The sequence below is a fragment of the Equus caballus genome, chromosome 7 (assembly GCF_041296265.1).
Source record: "Equus caballus isolate H_3958 breed thoroughbred chromosome 7, TB-T2T, whole genome shotgun sequence".
Taxonomy (NCBI): domain Eukaryota; kingdom Metazoa; phylum Chordata; class Mammalia; order Perissodactyla; family Equidae; genus Equus; species Equus caballus.
The window spans coordinates 33,772,653-33,792,144 of record NC_091690.1 but is presented as its reverse complement, the minus strand read 5'-3'; the positions used below and the strand labels follow the sequence as shown (position 1 = coordinate 33,792,144).

Genomic DNA, 19,492 nt, shown 5'->3' with positions numbered 1-19,492 from the left:
GCAGTCACCCTGAACACCACTTTTCAAATTGCCATGTTTCAATGCTTTCCTTTGGTGATTTGCCGGGACTGACATGAGAGTAGAAGCATTTTTGAGACTGACTTCAAGGTGTTTTAGTAGTTCAACAATCATTTCTCAGGTATGTTTCCTTTGAATATACTTCTCCTATGTAGTAAAGATTACACAAACCTACCTCCTCATGGCCTTTTTGGCTCCATTTTTGAAAGAAGCTAATACTGTGGCTTTATGTTATCAGATACTTTTTTTGAATAGAAATATTTTAGTTTCAAGATATCACAGTGGTCTAATTGATAGTTGATCTTCTTTAGCCTAAACTACTCCATAGCTCCTCTCTTCTAATACAGACTTGCTCCTTGAGATCTCAGATTTCATTGTACTCCTGCCTTCTTTGGGGACATGATTCATCAGGATCTCTGTTGGTCAAGGTGGATCAAGGTGACTCAGACCAGCCCATCATCGGTTTTGGTCATTCAGTTGATCTTGGTATATGGAAGGCTCAGAAAGAGCTCAGAGGGTTGGTAGTGTTTACAAAGAGGGAGTAGGATAGTTGACACCCACTAGGTTGGTCTAAGAAATGACATTCCTATTTCTTTTCTAGATATTTAATGCTACAAGTGAGCTGTCTAACACTGCTGCCTATCAGTCTGTCCGCATTCTCTCTGTGTCTCTTGTTGAGGCAGAGCAGGAGCTGGAGGACCTTCCTGAGGTTGACTTGCAATGGTCTAAGCCTACCGCAGGTAAGTGATTGCTAGAGCATGCACCATCTCTTAGACTGGGCTAGTGCCCTATGGAATCTGTAATCCTGAATTTTGTTCTGATCTATTTATTATTATTCAACCATCCTTTCATTCATTTATTGACTCTCCACCCCATTCCTGTTGGTGGCCAATTCATATGTTTCTTCCCAAGAGTCTAACAATGAATCTTGCCCTTTGCTATGAGCAGATGACTCTTCCTTCACCTTCACTGAACACCCTGAGGCCATTCAGCATGAGCTCTGCCAGCATGTCTCTTCAACACCTCAATGCTCTATTCTCCTCTTCGCTATCTTCCTTTGGTTCTGTGTCTGAACACAACTGACTGGTGTCTTTTCAGGGCCACCTTTGATTTTGTCTCGTACCTCCTTCAGGGTCTTCTTTTATCCCTCAGGCTCTGTTCTTTTACCCCCTGTCCATTTGGCAAGAAACCTTTATTTCATGCCCACTCTGTGCTATGCCCCAAGGATATAGTTGTGAGCAAGACAGACTCTCAGAGCTTTTCTTTTATTCTAACAAAGCAAAGCAAAACTAAATATAACAAACACCCTCCTCACCTCTCCCCTTTGCTTTGTTAAACTTTTCTAGAACATCTTTGGTTTTCATCCTTTTCATTGTCTTTCCATGTCTTCACTCTGACCCTTTGTAATCTGGCTTCTGCTTCTACCTCAACAACTTGTTCCCCTCAAGGGTGTTACTATTCTTCTAATTATACACTCTGGACACTTCTGTAGCATTTGACACTGCTGACCACCGCTTTGAGAAACCACGTATTCCTCTTAGCTTGCATGGTGCTTCCTTTCCCTGGGTCTCTTCCTCTGTCTTCTTCCTCCCTGTTTCTTCGCTTTCTTCAATCTCTTCCTCCAAAAGTAGTCCCTTCTGCTCTTCCTAGTCCTTTTTCTCTTGTCTGTATGTGCTTTGTCTTGGTAACCTCAATTGCTCCTATATTTTCAAGTATTAATTCATTCAGCAAATTTGAGTGCCGACTGTGTGTTAGGTACTGTTCTCTGTGCAGGGAGTGTAGCAGTGAATACAACAGGCAAGACCGTCTAATCTTATGGAGTTTATATCCTAGTGCGTGGGATACGGAAATGAATAATAAAACTAGTAAATTATATATGAAGTGTTTGATACTATTTAGTATCACACTATCTGAACTCTCCCTGTAACAACTTAGGAATTGAATAGATTCGGGTAAATTTTTGGATGAATCTTTTGGTCTATGACCTCCTCCTACATGTTATCCAAAACGCAAGAATCAATTATATTTGGATAATTTATTATACCTTGCTGTCAGCTCCCTTTCACTCTCTGAACTCAGAGACTGAATAAATCTTTGAATATTAAGGGATAGGTTAGATGGTGATGCATGCTGATGAGACAAAAATAAATCAATGAAATATACCAGGGAAGGGGGCAGTACAGACCAGTGGGGCTGGGATGGGGTTGTGGTTCCCCGTTGAGAGTGGCTGTGGTACTCCCAACTGAAAAAGGTGACATTTCAGTAATAACCTGAAGGAGGTGAGGCAATGCAGATGTCTGGGGAAGAGCATAGGAGGCCAAGTCCCTGTCATATTTCAGATCTCGCCTGCCTCTTCGACTGTTGTCATGTCTCTTTGACTGCAGCTGGGAAGGTTCTCTGAGTTTAAGGACTCATGTAATTGGATTGGATCCATCTGGATAATCAGGACATTCTCCCTGTCTCAAGGTCCTTAACCCCAATCACATCTATAAAGGCCCTTTAGCCACAGAAGGTCATATTCACAGGTTCTGGGCATGGGGTGTGGATGTCTTTGGAGGTACTTTTGCTTACCACACATTCTCACTCTCAAGCATTTTCAAGTGGCTTTCTGTTTTCTTGACTCTAAGATGTGACTCTAACCTCCCCTCCTGTCTTATCTCCTAATATTCTCCTTTTATAATCTGTGCTCCAGTCAAATACTTTCAAAATTTTCCTATTCTTTGTGCCTTTTTATGTATTGTTTCATCTGCCTAGAATGCCAGCTCTGCTTGTTAAACTCCTGTCTACCCTTCAACGCTTCCCTACCTTTCTCCCCTTCCCTCTTATGTACCTTTCCCCCTGTCTACATGTCAACGAATCCACCTTGATACTGGCTACCCACAGGCACCCTCACCAGTCAACAGACGTTTACTGACTCTCTGGTAGGTACTAGACACTGGGGATACTGAAGTAAATAAGATGAAGTTCCTGCCTTCAAGGACCTAATAGTTTGATGGGGAAAGGGAAACACTATGCACAGAGTGTTATGGAGCACAGGGGAGGAGGTCAGGCTTTGTTAGGCTTTTTATGATCTGCCTTTCATTTGATATTCTTCCTTTTTGCTGTTAAAACCCCTTAACACTTGTTTGTACCTCTTAAGGCTCTTAACCATGTTTTTTTCTTTTATTTTGTTCAGCTGAATATTTGTTGTATTCTGTACAATATAAGACCTATGCGGAGAGGTTCCGTGTCTCTCCATATTTCTTTAATTACTGTATCTCAACCATCTAGAAGTGCCTGGCGCCTAGTAGTTGCTCAGTCAATTGTAATTATGTTGAATTCTCATTATTACACTATCAGCTTTTTGGGCACTGGGCCTATATTGAGTTTGAATCTTTTATAGTGCCGAGCGAGTGACTTATACATAGTAGCTCTTTAATAAATACTGGGTTGAATTGATCCCGTCAGTTCTATGTGTGTGCATGTTCCCTTGTTCATCAGCTTTCTTCTGACATGGAAATTGCCCGTTCTGGTCTGTGTTGGTTACTGGGCTGTATGGACACATGAGCTAGACTATACTGAACATGTAAACACTGGTTTTGGTTTCTGTTGCTTTCCTTTTTGGCCAAACTTCCTGTGACTTACTTGTCCATGTTTTCATTACCATAGCTATAAAATTGGGTATAAAACTACCCAGAAAAAATATACATTTCTTTTCAACATGCTCCCTGCTTGCTTATTCCCCTCCACAGAGCTAAGTGGGGATGAATGATGAGGTGAGAGGAGAGGTGTAGATGATAGTAGTATAGAGGCCCAATGGCCTTTCCGCCCCTCACCTGTTAAAGAGGAATATTAATATTCCTAGGTTCTCAGGAACCTGTAAGTGATGGGGTAGCATGCGGTGGGGGGAAGCCGTCTTGCCTGGCCAGAGAGCTTTGGCTCTCTGCTAATGAGACAATTGCCTCTCAATCTTATCCTACTTTTTGAAAGTCTTAGAAAAGAATACAAGGAATGACCCATACCCATTCTTCTCACCTAGACTCATCTAGTAGCTACAGTTTGTATCCATATACTTTTTCCCTGACTCTTTCTTTAACTATTTCTGTGAACAGAAAACTTGGGCCATGGAAGTTTCCAGTACATGTCAGCAGTGTGCTGGCTCTTTGGGCGTTACCTGTATGACACTCTGCAGTATCCCATTGGGCTGCTTGCCTCCTCGTGGGGTGGGACACCCATTGAAGCCTGGTCATCTGGAAGGTCACTGAAAGCCTGTGGGGTCCCTAGGTAAGGGTAAGAAAGCATCCTCAGTCTGGGAGAAAGCTTCCCAGGAAATTATGGAAGAGAGAAGGATCACGGTCTCCTCTGGGGAGTCAAGTGTGTGTTGAATGTCCAAATATGTACTGAATGTATGTAACTTATTCCATGCACAGAAGTCACTATTGCAATCCTCAGAGAATATGTCAAGAAGCAATTATGATTCCTTTCCTCAATAAGTAATAGCTAATACTTACTGAAAGCTTTCTGTATGCCACATATTGCTGTCAGAACTGTATATATATTAATTCACTTAATACAACAACCTCTTGAAGTGTAGAACCTATGAATATTCTATGGATAAAGATACCAATTCTGGGAGAGGTTTAGTAACTTGCTCATGGACACGACTTGTGAGTGACAAAGGCTGCTTCAATGTCTGTGTTCTTAACTACTGTGCTATATAAGAATAAATAGTCTAATAGGAAGAAAAAATGTACCTGTAATCAAAGAAATATCTTAGTCTACTGATTATGAAAGCACACTTAGGAAAAGCTAGACCAGGAAGAATATTTGGGGTGGGAGAGAAAGGGCTAGTTACTAAAATCCTGGTATTAGTATTAACATAGAGATTAACAGTCTGTGACCTGCTTTCACAGACATTGTCTCATCAATTCTGGGAAGGCCTCTGGGAAGAGGATGGACTTGGGCTCTTGAATAGTGTGGTAAAGGCTTGTCTGTGGGGAAGTGAAGACATTCAACTTGGGAACAGAAAGAATGGCCTGTGGAAGAATAGGAGGGATCTAAAGCTGGGCCTCCCAGATCTCTGGGGACATGGAAGGGACAATACCAAGGGTGTAGGGAAGTGGGCATTCTCTTACATGACTGCCACGAGTATAAATTCATATATAAGTATTTCACAGAGAAATTTAGGAACATGTTTAGAGCATTACAAAAATGTGCCTTTTGACCCAGCAATTTCCTTTCTGGGAATTTATCTTAAGGAAATAATTAAGCCTGTATGAAATGATTTAGCTGTAAGGAAGATAATCTTGGCATTGCTTATATAAAAGCAAAAAGCTTAAAAAAATCTAAGTGTCTATCCATTGAGCAGTAGTTAAATACATTTATTGCCTCTATGAGAGACTCATAATGAAACACTCTTCCTCTTTGGTTTTGATGACCTTATCTGCAAACTGGGATGGCCCACTTTGAACTCACAGAAAGCTGACTGATACACTTATCCTGGGAAGAACCTGGAGGTGAAATTTGGAGACTGTTCACTTGTTTTCATGTGAAACAGAGAGGTTCAATTTAATTCTCTATTGCTTATCTCAGAAGTTTGACCCAAATGAAAGGTGGATACACTCCCAGCTTAGGGATCATCATGTGATCGATCACTAGCTCTCTCCTGACACTATGCATCTTACTGATTTCAGGTTCACTGCATCTGATTTTGTAGCCGGTCCCAGTCAGCACTCTGTTCTCTGGAATGCCATGATCCATCCGCTACATAATATGACTCTGAAAGGGGTGATATGGTATCAGGGTGAGTGTTCCATTTACTATTTCTCCATTGTATCAGTTAGCTTTTCCTGTATAACAAACCACCCCAGAACTTAGTGACTTAAAACAGTAATAATTTTATTTAGCTCTGTTCTGGGGGTCGGCAGGTAGTTTTTCTGTCTGGGCTGCTTTGGCTAATTTCTGCTGGGATCTCTTATGTGTCTGTGGCCACCTGGCAGGTTGTTTGGTGGCTGGATGACTCACGATGGCCTCTCCCTCATGTCTGTTGACTGGGAGCTGTCCATGTGCTGGAGTACCATGGTTCTCATGTGGCCTCTCATCCTTTAGCAAGCCAGCTCAGACTTATTTATCATTTACATAGCAGTTTCTGGGTTCAAGTGTATCAAAGGAGAGCAAACTGCAAAGCTGAAGTGCTTTTCAAGCCTCTGCTTGCCTCATGTTTACTGATGCCCCTTTGGCCAGAGCAACTCACAAGTCCAGTCCAAAGATCCTGCAGGAAGGCCCACTTCCTAAGGGCAGATAGAAGTTGGGGAGTAACGTGTGGCTGTTTCTGCATCTACCCCAAACTCCTCTCACAATTTGGACTGTTTTTAGGGGAGTCCAATATAAATATTAACAGAGACCTGTACAACTGCACATTCCCTGCACTCATTGAAGACTGGCGCCAAACCTTCCACCGTGGCTCCCAGGGGCAGACAGAGCGTTTCTTCCCATTTGGATTTGTTCAGGTATGTGTTGAGAGGAAGAGGGTTTTTGGGCACTGAGGTGCGGATGTGCTGTCTAGATCTCTTTCCTGGAATCCATGTTCCTTTTTATGTCCTCGTAGCCTGCTGGTCAAGACCTGAATGTAAGACAATTCATCTCAGTTCATTGGTGGGACAATTAAATCTTTAGAAAAAGTTAATTAGTAACTAATATTTCTTCTTATTAAAAAAGCATTACATGTTCATTAAAGAAATATTAAAAAGATAAGCAAAAAAAGAAGCTAAAAACATTTATAATTCCACAATCCAGACATAACCAGACCTTTTCTGCTCATGTATTTTTAAAATAGGATCCATACCACAATACTGTATCTTATCTTGCTTTTTCTCATAATTTCATATTCTGAACAATTTTCATGACAATAAATATTAATCTTTAGCACAATTTATAATGATTGTAGAGTGTTCAGAAATGTGGCTGTATTGTAATTTATTTAACTAGTCCTCATTAGATGGGCACTTAGGTAGCTTTAAACATTTTGCTTTTTTAAGCAATGGCATGTTTATTTTTTTTGTAGCTAAATCATTACATATGTGCTTAGTTATTTCCATAAGATAAATGAAATTGCTGGATTAAATTGAACACTTTTTAAGGCATTGAAGATGTCCACAAATTTCTCTGTAGAAATTTATAAATTTGTATAAAATGATTCTCTTAGCACCTGTGTGTGAGAATGTCCACTTCCCCACACCCTCCCAACTTGGTGTTATCCCTGGCACTCCTTAGAATGAACCTTGCTTTCGCACTCCTAGCCCATCTCACATGCTCTTTGTCTGGGGTGGTCTTTCTGTCTCATACTTTCCCAGCTAACTTTTCATCTTCCTTTAGGTCTCAGTCTGCATATCAGTCAGAAAGCCTTCTGTGACTATCCAAAGTCTGGGTTAGACACCCTCTCTCTCCAGATGGGTGATTCTTAGCACCCTCTGCTTCCCCTTTTTACCTGCATGGAGGTTGCACACATGGCTGTATTTCCCTGGATCACATTTATATCCCCAGTACCTAATTGGTCGACACTTACTAAACATGGCCTAACATACAAATGAAAAAATAGATCAAGAGAAACCATACTTTTAATTAGCAGTAACTAGTCAGTTTCTGCTTTCAGCCTTGCCTAAAAGGAATAAACGTATTTAACCAAATTCATAATTGCCTTGCCTTACCTGTTCATATGACCCCTCCAAGACCTAGAGTTTTTAGCAGAGTGGTAGTTCTGACTTTTCTCAAACATAGCAAATCAAACAAGTAAGGTATTATAAAAACAAGGCTCAAGTCAACATAATAATGGAATGGGCTTTAATGTTTGAATTGGACATACATACTTCCAGACAGCTGCCTCTGCACGTCCCACGCATAACCTTCTTCTCACCATCCTCCCTATCTCCTCTACCTTGTCCTATTTCACTATACCTTTTTTTGGATGAAGACTTTTATAGACCTTCTTTCCACTTATAATTACTTTACAATCATTTTCTTCCTTCTTTCTTACATTTGTTTTGACTTTGAAAAAAGATTTTTTTGCTCATTATTTTCAAAATAGCAACTCTTGGCACCAGTTCTGAACTACTCTTGGTGGAAGCTACATTTGGACTTTTGAGGTACATTTTTTTTATCTCTTAGCCTGTGTACATGGTGATTTGAATGTGACTTCAGTCACTTCAAACCTAAAGTGTGTGTTGAATGCTTATTAGATGCCATGAACTGTGTGAAGGGCTGGCAATGTAGCATGAGTCAGAGGCCTGGTCCTTGCACTTATGTTTATGTCTTTCAGTTTATTAGTTCTTTAGCCTTTGGGCTCTAACTTTGTCAATGAAAATATGCTGGTTACTTGTGGAAAACTGGGAGTATAAATGTACATCTTCAAAGGGAAGTATCAGCTATGAGAATGTAATGGATCAGGCATGGATCCTGGAGCTAGTCTGCCTGGATTCAAATCCCAGCTCTGACACTTCTTTAGGTATATGATTTTGAACAAGATATCAAACCTCTTTATTATTTTAAGTATTAAATGAGTTAATCCTGTAAAGTGTGGCACATGCCAGATAATAATGTTTATTATTATTAATGAGAGAAGTCAGAAAATCTGGAGGGACAGTTGGTCTGTAAGGAAAGGTGAATTGGCTTTATAGAAGTGCTGGGTCTGAAATGATGGTTGCGGTAACTAGAGCATAGTTAGAGATGTGGGACTGAGCTCAGTGGAGAGACCAGGACTAGAGACATGTACCCGAGAGTGATTAGTAGAGAGGTGTCCTGCAGCATGAGGGGGAAAGAAGAGCATGTGGCTAGGGACTGAAGTCCTAGGCGTATCTTTTTTAAAGGGGTTAGGAGGACCAGTGGAACAGACTGCAAACTGTGTGTTTGTAAAATCCTCTAAATTTGGCCACTTTTACATTTTTTGCCTAATATATGCCTTCATTAGCAACAGTATTTCTACCAAACACTGTGGGAGACCGCACAGTGCCCTACTAATATCTCAGATTAGGAAAAACACAGGAATTTCTTTTGGTTGTGGAGTATGCTGGTGTCCCCATGTGGCCAGTATGTAGTAGTGCAATCAATGAAATAAGTGGAGAATTGCTACAGGAATTTTCAGCAAACTGCCATTTTGAGAAAACTTCCTTGGCTTGAGTGGCTATTATTAGCATTCCTTCCTGTTGTGCTTGAAGCTGAAACTTACTCTAGACTCTTTCTGGTAACTTTGTTGCTACGATCCTTATTATGCCACTGGCTGATGAACATGGTTCCACTTTCATTCTTCTGGGTGTAGTGTGGGAAGAAGATCACTGGATCTTTCTAGTCCTGTTTTGTAGTTTTCTTGAGATTCCATTGTGAAGTGTCAGCACCTTTTATCATTTCATACATTAAAACCGATTTACTTAAGAGATTTTAATAAGAGAATTGGAAGTGTCCTCTTAGTTCCATCTCATATCCTTTGTTCCTTATCCTTTCTGCTACTATTGCGACTTCTCCAGTGTTTTCCTGATGATTTTCTAGTCTTTCTGGAACAACTCAAGAAGCAGAAAACTTCTTCTATCCAAAGCTTCACTTGGCCACATTTGGAGGGATGATCTCAGGTCTTTCCTGGGCTATGAGAGTAATAAGACTAGAAGGAACAGTCTATTGAGAATGCAGCTCCTCTGATGCAGAAATTCTGAAATGGAGTTCAAAGACAATGTGGTTGCTTGCCCAGGCTGTTTCCCAGTTTGCGACTTGACTTACTTTAAGATCATAGTTTGTAAAAGAGAGGTAATAGGTTGATGCCTCTCATTGGCTGGAACTAGGGCTAAGAATAGGTGCTAGCTAAGTCAGAGAAGAGGGTGATATAGACATCGAAGAAGTAAGGAAGGAAGAACTAGTGGGACCACGTGCATTGTAGTAATATTAAGTGTTTTTAATATTACTATGTCATATCAGAAGGCTCCAGTGTTTCCTCCATATGACTGAGGTCAACAAGGCCATACATGGTCCCCCTGCCTCCATTACCCCTCTGACCTCATCTCCTAATTTTCTTTGCCTTGCTTACCCCATTTCAGCCACACTGTCTGCCTTACTTTCTTTAAGCGCACTAGGCATATTCCTGCCCTAGGGCCTGCCGTTTTCTTTTCCTTCTGCCTGGAAAATTCTTTCCCCAGTATATTAGTTTTCTATTGCTACATAACAAGTTACTGCATATTTAGCAGCTTCAAACAATACCACACACATTTTTTACCTCACAGTTTCTATGGGTGAGGAGTCTGGGCATGCATGGCTTAGCTCAGTCCTCGGCTCAGGGCTGTGGTGAAGGTGTTGGACAGAGCTGGGGTCTCATCTGAGGCTTTGGGTTTTCTCCAAGGTCATGTGGCTGTTGGCAGAATTTATTTCTTCGAAGCTGTAGAACTCATGGCACTAACTTCTTGAAGGCCAGCGGGTGAGAGGCCTCTGACTTCTACGCCCTCTTTTAAAGGACTTACCTGACTGGATCAGGCTCAGTATCATACTCTTCCTTTTGGTTACCTTGAAGTCAACTGATAAAGGATCTTACTTACATCTGCAAAACCAAGCACATAATTCAGATGTTATAGATTTTGAGTGTTGGATGTTATCCTTTCTCTTGTGTCCCATATCCAGTGGCTTGCCTGGTTCTGTCAGTTGGTTTTTTAGATTATCTTATTTCTAACTATCCCATTCCCACTACAAAACTTCTAGGTTAGACCTTTCTCTTTTGTGTCTAGAATATTATAGTAGCTTCTTAACTAATCAATCTCTCTGCTTTCAGTCTTTTTTCTTCACAGAACTATTTACATGATCACTAGATTAATCTTTTGAAATAGTCCTTTAGTCATGTCAGTAATTTCAGTGGCTCTCTAATTTTTAAATTGAGGTGAAATTCACATAATGTAAAATTAGCCATTTTATTATTAGTCAATTCAGTGGCATTTAGTACATTCACAGTGGTTCCCTATTGTTTATAGAATAAAGTATAAACTCTATCAAACACTTGCCTCACTGTTTTTCCACCTTTGTCTTTCCTATGTAAATCCTCTAGTCCAGCTAGATTGGTCTCTCCAAGCTGCCTTTCTGCTTCCCATCTTTGCATCTTACGAGGTTCTAACATGTGAACTATGAGCATCCTATTTGTAGTGACTTCTCATATTTTCTGTGCCCATCCAAATTTTTTTACATATTCTAAGGCCATGTTTTCTTATTATAATAAACTTTGTATCTTCTAAACTTAGTGCATTTGCTGTCTGTGCCACCAGTAAAGCATGAAATCCATACTATTTTATACTGTATTTATTAACATTTCTTATGTGCCAGTCTGTCCCCTCAACAAATTGTGAAGTACTTGTACCAGTTAGCTACTGCTGTGTAACAAACCACCTCAAAACTCCATGACTTAAAATAATATTTATTTTTATAGCTCACATGTCTGGGTAGCTGGGTTGGTTGACCTTGGCTGAGCTCCACTGGGCTCTTCCAAATCTCTGTGGGTCAGCTGGGGGGCTGTGTTCTGGTCCAGGCTTGGCTGGAGTAGATTAGATGAGGCAGCTCTGTTCCACAGCTCTCATTTTTCTTCAGCGAGTAGTGGGCTAGCCCAGGCATGTCGTTCTCGTGGTGATGGCAGAAATGCAAAAGAGCAAGTGAAATCACACAAGGTGTCTAGAGACCTAGGCTAGGAATTGACTGTGACTTCTGTTTCAGTCTGTTGACCAAAGCAAACCACATAGCGAAACTCAGAATCAAGTGGTGGGGAAATATACTCTTTCTCTTAGTGGGAGAAACAAGCAAGGCTATATGGCTGGAAGGTGGGGATATAGGAAGGTGTGAAGAATTGGGGTCTTTGATGCAATTTACCACGAGCTCAAGGGCAGATTCCTCTCTGCTTCCTTACAGTACCTGGCCCTGTGTTGTATACAGATGTATCAGCTACCTATGGCTTTGTATCAAACTCAGTGGCTTAATACAGCAGCCATTTTATTTGCTTATGATTCCATGGGTTGGCCAGGCAGGGCTTAACTGGGATGGCTTATCTCTGCTCAGTGTGATATCAGCTGGGCTTGCTCATGTGGCTGCAATTTGAAATTGGACATTGGCACCTCTGTCTCCTCATGATCTTCCAATTTCTAAGGCCCCTCTCTCCACATAATTTCTCCAGCAGGGTAGCTGGGTTTTTTTTGTGTGTGTGGCCATCTCAGGCTTCCAAGAGAAAGAAATCATAAGGCAAGGGCTTTTGAGGCAAAGACTCAGAAGCTGCACAGCATCACTTCTGCTGCATTCCATTGGTCAGAGAACATCCAGGCTTAGCCCAGATTCAATGGGAGAAGAAGTAGACTCTACCTCTTGATGTTAGGCATCGCAAGGTTACTTTGTGCCATGTGGGATGAGAGGGATTCAGCCACAACAGTAAGAAGCTTAGTGAATACTTGTTGAATGAACATTTAAACAAATGAATGAAGCAGAAGCAGGGTCTGCTTGTGAAAAGGACTCCAGTGTAGGATTCTGACACAATAAAATTCTGATATAACAATCTCTTTACTTTGCAGTTATCTTCTTATTGGTCTGCTGCAACCTCAGATGATGAATTTCCTGAGATCCGTTGGCATCAAACAGCAGACTTTGGCTATGTTCCCAACCTAAGGATGCCCAACACTTTCATGGCTGTAGCTATGGATCTCGGTGATCGGAACTCATCTTTTGGCAGGTATGGTTGCTTCTTGTACTTTGCTTGAACAATATTTGTTCTTTGTAGGCTTCACTCTGATGTTCACTTGTGAGGGAACGGAGAGTAGGTGGTCTAAGGATTGGACCTTAGAAGCATTATCTATCAAGCATTCATGCTGGGATGTGCTGCAGTAACAAAAAACACCTCTTAACATTTCAGTGCCTTCATGCAACAAAAATTTATTTCTTGTTCATACTACATGTCCAAAGAAGGTCAACAGAGAGGCTCTGCTCATCATAGCCATTCACAGATCCAGAGTGACAGAGGCTCCATGGTCTGTGCTTCTGTGGTGACCTTAAAGTCTCACACTGGCAGTTAAAGGCTTCCACCTGGAAGCAACGTGAGACACTTCTGCTCACGTTGCATTAGCCAAAGCAAGTCATATGGCCATGCCCACCTTCAGCAAGAGCAGGAAATGGAATTCTCCCATGGACTCAGGGGAGGAGTAATGGAATATTTGTGAACAGCCCTGACGACTACCACATATTAGCTATAGGATATGAGGGGATTTCAAATGTGAAATGGAGCCCAACACATAGTGTCTGGATTATAGTAGGCTATTGAATAAACAAATATTTCTTTATTTTTGAATGAATGAATATTTATTGAAGAGACAAATAACAGCTGGAGGGGACCAAATAATGAACAGCTGATTCGAATGAAACACAGGGCTTTTAGAGGTTGGAATAGTCTTATGAGTTAGCTCTCCTAGGTAGGTAGAATGCCTTACCTTCTCCCTCCCTCCCTCCCTCCGTATGTTCCTTCCATCCAAGTCATCTTTTTCTCACGGTTTCCAACCCATAGAAGGCCCAGAGCTCCATCTATGGTTGCCATTCACTATTTCTCTTTAACTAGCCCCGATCATTGGCTATTAGGGTCAGTCAACTTTATTTTCATCTTCTTAAAGCGTGCTTTATATAATATTTCCTTTTTTAAAAAAATATGGTTATTATTGAGCTCAAACCCAAAGTTCTCTACTTGTTCTTTGTCCTGTAGCATCCACCCTCGAGATAAACAGACTGTGGCATATAGGCTGCATTTGGGGGCCCGTGCTGTGGCTTATGGTGAGAAGAATTTGATCTTTCAAGGACCACTGCCTGAGAAGATAGAGCTCTTGACTGACAAGGGGCTGCTCAACCTCACGTATTCTCAGCAAATCCACGTGCAGAGGCAGGACAAGATATTTGAGGTGAGAAGAAGAGCAGGAACAATAGCGCTTCATCCTGTGTTGGGAGTCAGATTTTCTCCACACTGAGGCCCATCTTTTTAATTATCACTTTACTGTGGGGGAGGTCTTGGATGGTGGAGTCTGAGTTTATCTTAGAGGGGCAATAAGCACCTATTCATTCATTCACTTAGAGGCAATTTTGATAGACAGGACAGTCAAAATGAGTCCATATTGAAATGATACTCCTTTTAGATTTTCCCTTCCAGAACCACCATCTTGGCTCTGGGAACGGCCTGCAGCTTTATTTGTAGGTTACCTATTGAAAGGATCCTTGTTGTAGAACATTTCCCTCATCCTTGGATGTCTCTTTTGTCACACTATCCTAAATTCTGATATTCTTTTGAGTTTAATGTTTCCTTTCAGTGGCTTAATCTTGGTGATTTGTCACTTAGTGTGAATTAATGTAATGAAACTACTTTGTTCTAAAACCTAGCAAGGATCATGCTACAGTGGAACTGGGCTATTGATTAGAGGTTATAGGAGTCTCTGTAGTTGGGGGTGAGGGGACAGAGGCATTCCTAGATGGAACATTTAAATGAGTGTCTTTGGGAATCATAAGGCCATGAGTGTGTGTGGGGGGGTTTGTACGAAAAGAGGTCATTGGAGGAGGTGAAAGATTACGAAAGGCAAACTTTAGTTACACAGGAGTTCATCTAGGGCTACTCCTCCTCTGGTATCCTGACTATCATATCCACTTGCCTCAGGTGCTTGGTCAGTGCTTACTCTACTTGGCTTCTTTAGACACTGGGTTTTAGATGAATTCTAGCTCCCAAGAAGTCTCTGTATTCTGAGTTTTCCTCTTCAGTCAGTTGCTGGCAGTCTTCCCATCATCGGGACTGGGAATCATAGTTGGGGTCAAGACAGAATTTAACCCTTGAGTCCTGGATAATTTATGTTCCCCTCCCTGAATTGCTTTCTGAATTGAGAAAGGCTTATTACCTAAAGTTCCTCTGTGCTCCTTCTTCATTCCTCAGCTCCTTTGGGAGTGCCAAAGAGTAGTGGCAGCTCCTAGATTGCTTCCTCACACAGTCCCTGCCTGCTTTGCTGCTTGGTGGGAGTGGTCATAGCAGGAATGTTCAGGGAGGCCTTCTCTCTATGCTTTGTGTGGTTATGCTTCCTTGTCTTCCTCAGTAATTTAATGTTTTATTTATTGATTTGTTATTTATTTTATCACATGAACATTTATCAACCTGTGGCTGTGCTGACCTTTGATTGCTGTAGGAAATGGGTGGCTCCTCTTCCCGGTTCTAGTCTGGCTGAAAGAGCAGTTCCCAGTCTCTTGGAATAACCTACTAACACACCTAACTGTTCCTGTTTTATGCTCTCTTATTAGATCTCATGTTGCAGGGACCAGCAATGCAAGTGGCTTCCAGCTCCTATGAACACTTTCTCCACCCAGACCCTGGACCTGAATATCAGTTCTTGTCATGATACTGTGGTTGCTGTTCGCTATGCCTGGGCCACATGGCCCTGTGAATATAAACAGTGTCCCCTATACCACCCCACCAGTACCCTGCCAGCTCCTCCCTTCATTGCTTTCATTACAAACCAGACTCCTGGATATCACAGCAAGGACATGAAATAATTTAGCTGCAATATGATCATATCTTAGATGGAAGTGTGGATCCTTTAGATTTTGGCATTTAGGAGTTTAAATGATGACAACCATTGCTTTTAAAGGAAATTAATACAAGGTCTCATTGGACAGCCCCAGCTAGCACATGGCTGTTTTCTGTATTCTGAGATGATCCAGGGCTCATAGGCAAATGAAATGATTACTTTCTCCCCCGGTTGGTCTAGGTGTCTGTATTGGACTAATTCCAAACTACAAATTGAACCTCATTGTCATTCACTTCCTTCATTATTGGGAGTGCAGTGTCTAACACTTTTGTCCCCTTACATTCAGAGTTGTGGAAACTCAGGATTGGCAGAGATTTCAAGGCCATGTAGGCCAGGTAGTATTTATATGTACTTTACAAAATTTGACAAGTGGTTATTGAATTTCTGTATAAAGTTTCCATTCTAAACTTCCCAAGTTTTTCCTTATGTGGAACTGAAATCTTTCTTCCACTACCCAACCATCTATCAGATAACTGAAGATAGCCCTATTTGTGTTCTAAGCCCCAAACAATTCTGTTCCTTCAATCTAAATAATGAAAATGTGAATGTTGAAAACCAACAAACCAGGACCCTGTGCAGGCATTTCGGGGAGGTGCTGAGGGATTGCTTTAAGGAACAAAGAGAAAGGGTGAGGTGGTGGGAGCCCAGGATGGCCCTCAGGCTGCCCGGAGCAGGAGTGGGGGAATCACAAGCTTTGAAAAATAGGAGTGGAGGTCACTGAGAGGCAAACAGGTCGTTAGAGTTAAATATGAATCTCAGGCTCTTTAAAGGTAAGAGGTTTAACTATAAAAAGGATGATCCAGATGGAAGAAAAAAGTCAGGCTGAAAGTAAAGCTACATGATAAGCGTTTAGAAAAATAATCCAGGTGGGGCAAATATGAAAGAGGGCTTATGTGTGTACTCTGAGGAATCATAATGCTGTTGATTGGTTGATTAAAAACAGCTAATGGCACTTGATAATTGTGGTTATCTACTAAAAGTTGGAAATAAAAGTATAATCATTAGTGGCATGTATACATTTATATCCAGTCAAAACTGGGTTAGGAACGGGCTTGTAAATTGTCCTTTGAAGCATGAGAAAGGAGTAAGACTGTTACCTATGAGTAGCTTCGATTCCCTTAATGTGAAAAATGAGAACTAAAGCAGTAAGCATCTCTCCCCACACCTGTCCCCCAAGTCATCCTGGTGTAGCTCTGAACATCAGGAATAGCTTTGTCAGTGTCAGGATTTTATTTTAGTAAAAACCCAAAACAACTATGTAGTCTGCAAGGAACTTTGGTTCCCCTGAGGACTTCCTAGTACCATTAACTCCTAACAGCCATATACATCTGGCCTAATGGGAACCATGAATGTAGTAACAGACTCCTGAGAAAAAGTAAATCTATCCAGCCACCCCTCCCCACCCCCAATACACGTACACTCAGGGGTTCTTCTAGTTTGGAAGCAGCTGGAGATAGCTCAGCTCAGGTTCCTTTCACCCGCAACAACCTAGTGCACACAGTGTAAAAAATTAGGCTTAGGTAGTGGATATATTAATGGAGGCATGTGAATTTATTTTTAATGGTTGAATAATTTAAAGCATTCTGTGATAATTCAGTTTATTTCTCAAATTAAAATAACTTTTTATGGTTTGAAAAATGAAAGTTATATCATTGTAGAACATTTAGATGCTAAGAAAAAGCCTAAGTAAAACTCACCCCAAAATTCATAATTTGGAGAGAAACACAATATTTTGGTCAATGGTCACTTGATTTGTTTGGGTTGTATTTTACATATTACATGGTATATTATCTTGTAATTTGTGTTTCTGACTTATTCTAGCAAAATAATTTTACTATGTAAATTGAATATAGATTTAGTGTTTCAGTTTGTGGGAGCCCCAGGCTTTATTTAACCAGTTTCACATTAGTAGACATACAGGTTTTTTCTAATTTTTCCTCTATTAAACTAATACCATGATAATTGTTACCTGCAAACATCATACCACTCTTATTTCCTTAGGGTAATTAATGTCGAATGACATGTTTAACGATAAATATGTTTAAAATTTTGATTACCTACAGCTTAACCCTCCCAAAGTGTTCAACAGTTTACATTCCCACCAAGGTATAGTCCCATTTTTTCCCCTCATTCTCATTGACGTTGGATGTCAAATTTAAAAAAACCTTTTACAATCCAGTAGATGAAAAGATATTTTAGGTATATGACGGCAGTGTTTTTCAAGTTTTTTAAAATGATGATCCATAGTAAAAGCATTTTTATTGTTCCATGTATCCCCAGTATTTATATAAATACATAAACACACTATAGTTGAAACCAAAGTTTCAACCTTTTGACATGCAATGCATTCCAGTATGTTCTTTATTTAATTTTAAAAGATGCAGGTCTTGACTCCCTAAGTTTAAGAATAACTAATGGGTTGAGATCTGCAGTCTGAAAAACACTGTTCTAGGAAAGCTACAAAGTGAATACTCTTATTAAAGAGCACAGTAACTTACTAAAAAAATGTTAAATGTCTTTCTTAAAATGAGACTCTCTTTTAATATGTATTTTACTCAGGCTGTAACAGAATGGAAAGATATTTGCTATATGAGAAAAGCAGCATATATCATTTCTGTATAAGTGCAAATATGTTCAGGCAACTTACGCAGAGAAAAAAGACTAACGAAAAACATTAAAAAATTAACAACTTTGAGGGGGCTGGCCCCGTGGCCGAGTGGTTGGGTTCGCGCGCTCCGCTGCAGGCGGCCCAGTGTTTCGTTGGTTCGAATCCTGGGTGCGGACATGGCGCTGCTCATCAAGCCACGCTGAGGCAGCGTCCCATATGCCACAACTAGAACGACCCACAACAAAGAATATACAACTATGTACTGGGGGGCTTTGGGGAGAAAAAGTAAAAAATAAAATCTTTAAAAAAAAAAAAATTAACAACTTTGAGTAATCCCCTTTCCACCCCTGATTTGCTATTATCCAATTTTAATAGATTATTTTTTTGCAATGTAAAGTTATACCAACTTATAAAAAGACTGTAATTAAGAATCATAAAATTAATACCGTTTAGTTTCTGATACTTTGTATTGGCCACTTTGGCGTGCTCTAAATGCTATTGTCTGATGCCCTCCCTTAGCTGCTCAGATTTATTCCTGTAAAATGTTAATCCTATTGGTGTTGTCCCCAGTTGGCAGTTATGAACTGTAGCACAGTAACAATCCAGTTCTCACCACTCTTTCCCCTTTCTTCTACTCTGGGGTCCATTTGTTCCTTCCCATTCCAGCCAGTCCTGGTACCTGGTACCATGTCCTTGCTGCCCATCCAACCAGGTGCTGTGGAGTGGTCAGGTTAGGTGATGCAGTAAAATTCCACCTTAATGCCATAAGCAGGCTCCAAAAAATTTAGCTGCACTGAATGTGGAGTTATTACATGGTTAATGAAATGATGGGGTGAGCCTGTTATGGAGGATGGGAACCAATCCCCAATCTTATCTAAATCTGTGTTATCACGTGGTTTCAATCTATTTAGCTGAAAGCACATTCTCCAATAAGGAACCACAAATACAGAAAGGGTAAAAGCGGACTTGTTGATTTCCTTGAAGGATGTGTGAAATGCAAAGAAGATGAACAGCGTGCTTTGGACTGGACTCAAGCTTAGGAATAAACAGGATTTGATTTTGATGATACTGACATGAAAATAAAGCAGCAGCTTGGGTTGCAGGAGCTAGGACTTAATATTCCTTGAATTAGAATCAGAACCAAGGGTAGAAGGTTGTTAGAATCTTAGTACATCCATCCTTCATGAGCAGCAGCCATTTCTCACTCTGGCTTATAAAGGACTTAAGTTTACCTCAGGCAGAACTAAGTACAAAACATTATGTTCTGATTACAACAAGATGAAAATAAGCAGGA

General features: G+C 40.7%; 1 protein-coding gene across 1 annotated transcript in view; it reads left to right on the top strand.

Moving 5' to 3' along the window:
• SIAE (sialic acid acetylesterase) overlaps nt 1-16,594 on the top strand; it is a 37,072-nt gene extending 20,478 nt beyond the window's left edge. Inside the window, exons 4-10 of the mRNA XM_014741201.3 lie at nt 620-758; nt 4,110-4,281; nt 5,691-5,800; nt 6,373-6,506; nt 12,564-12,721; nt 13,739-13,931; nt 15,304-16,594. Coding sequence (XP_014596687.1) covers nt 620-758; nt 4,110-4,281; nt 5,691-5,800; nt 6,373-6,506; nt 12,564-12,721; nt 13,739-13,931; nt 15,304-15,555 — 1,158 coding nt within the window. The 3' untranslated portion in view covers nt 15,556-16,594. The remainder of the gene's footprint in view (nt 1-619; nt 759-4,109; nt 4,282-5,690; nt 5,801-6,372; nt 6,507-12,563; nt 12,722-13,738; nt 13,932-15,303) is intronic.
• The last annotated feature ends 2,898 nt before the right edge of the window (nt 16,595-19,492 follow it).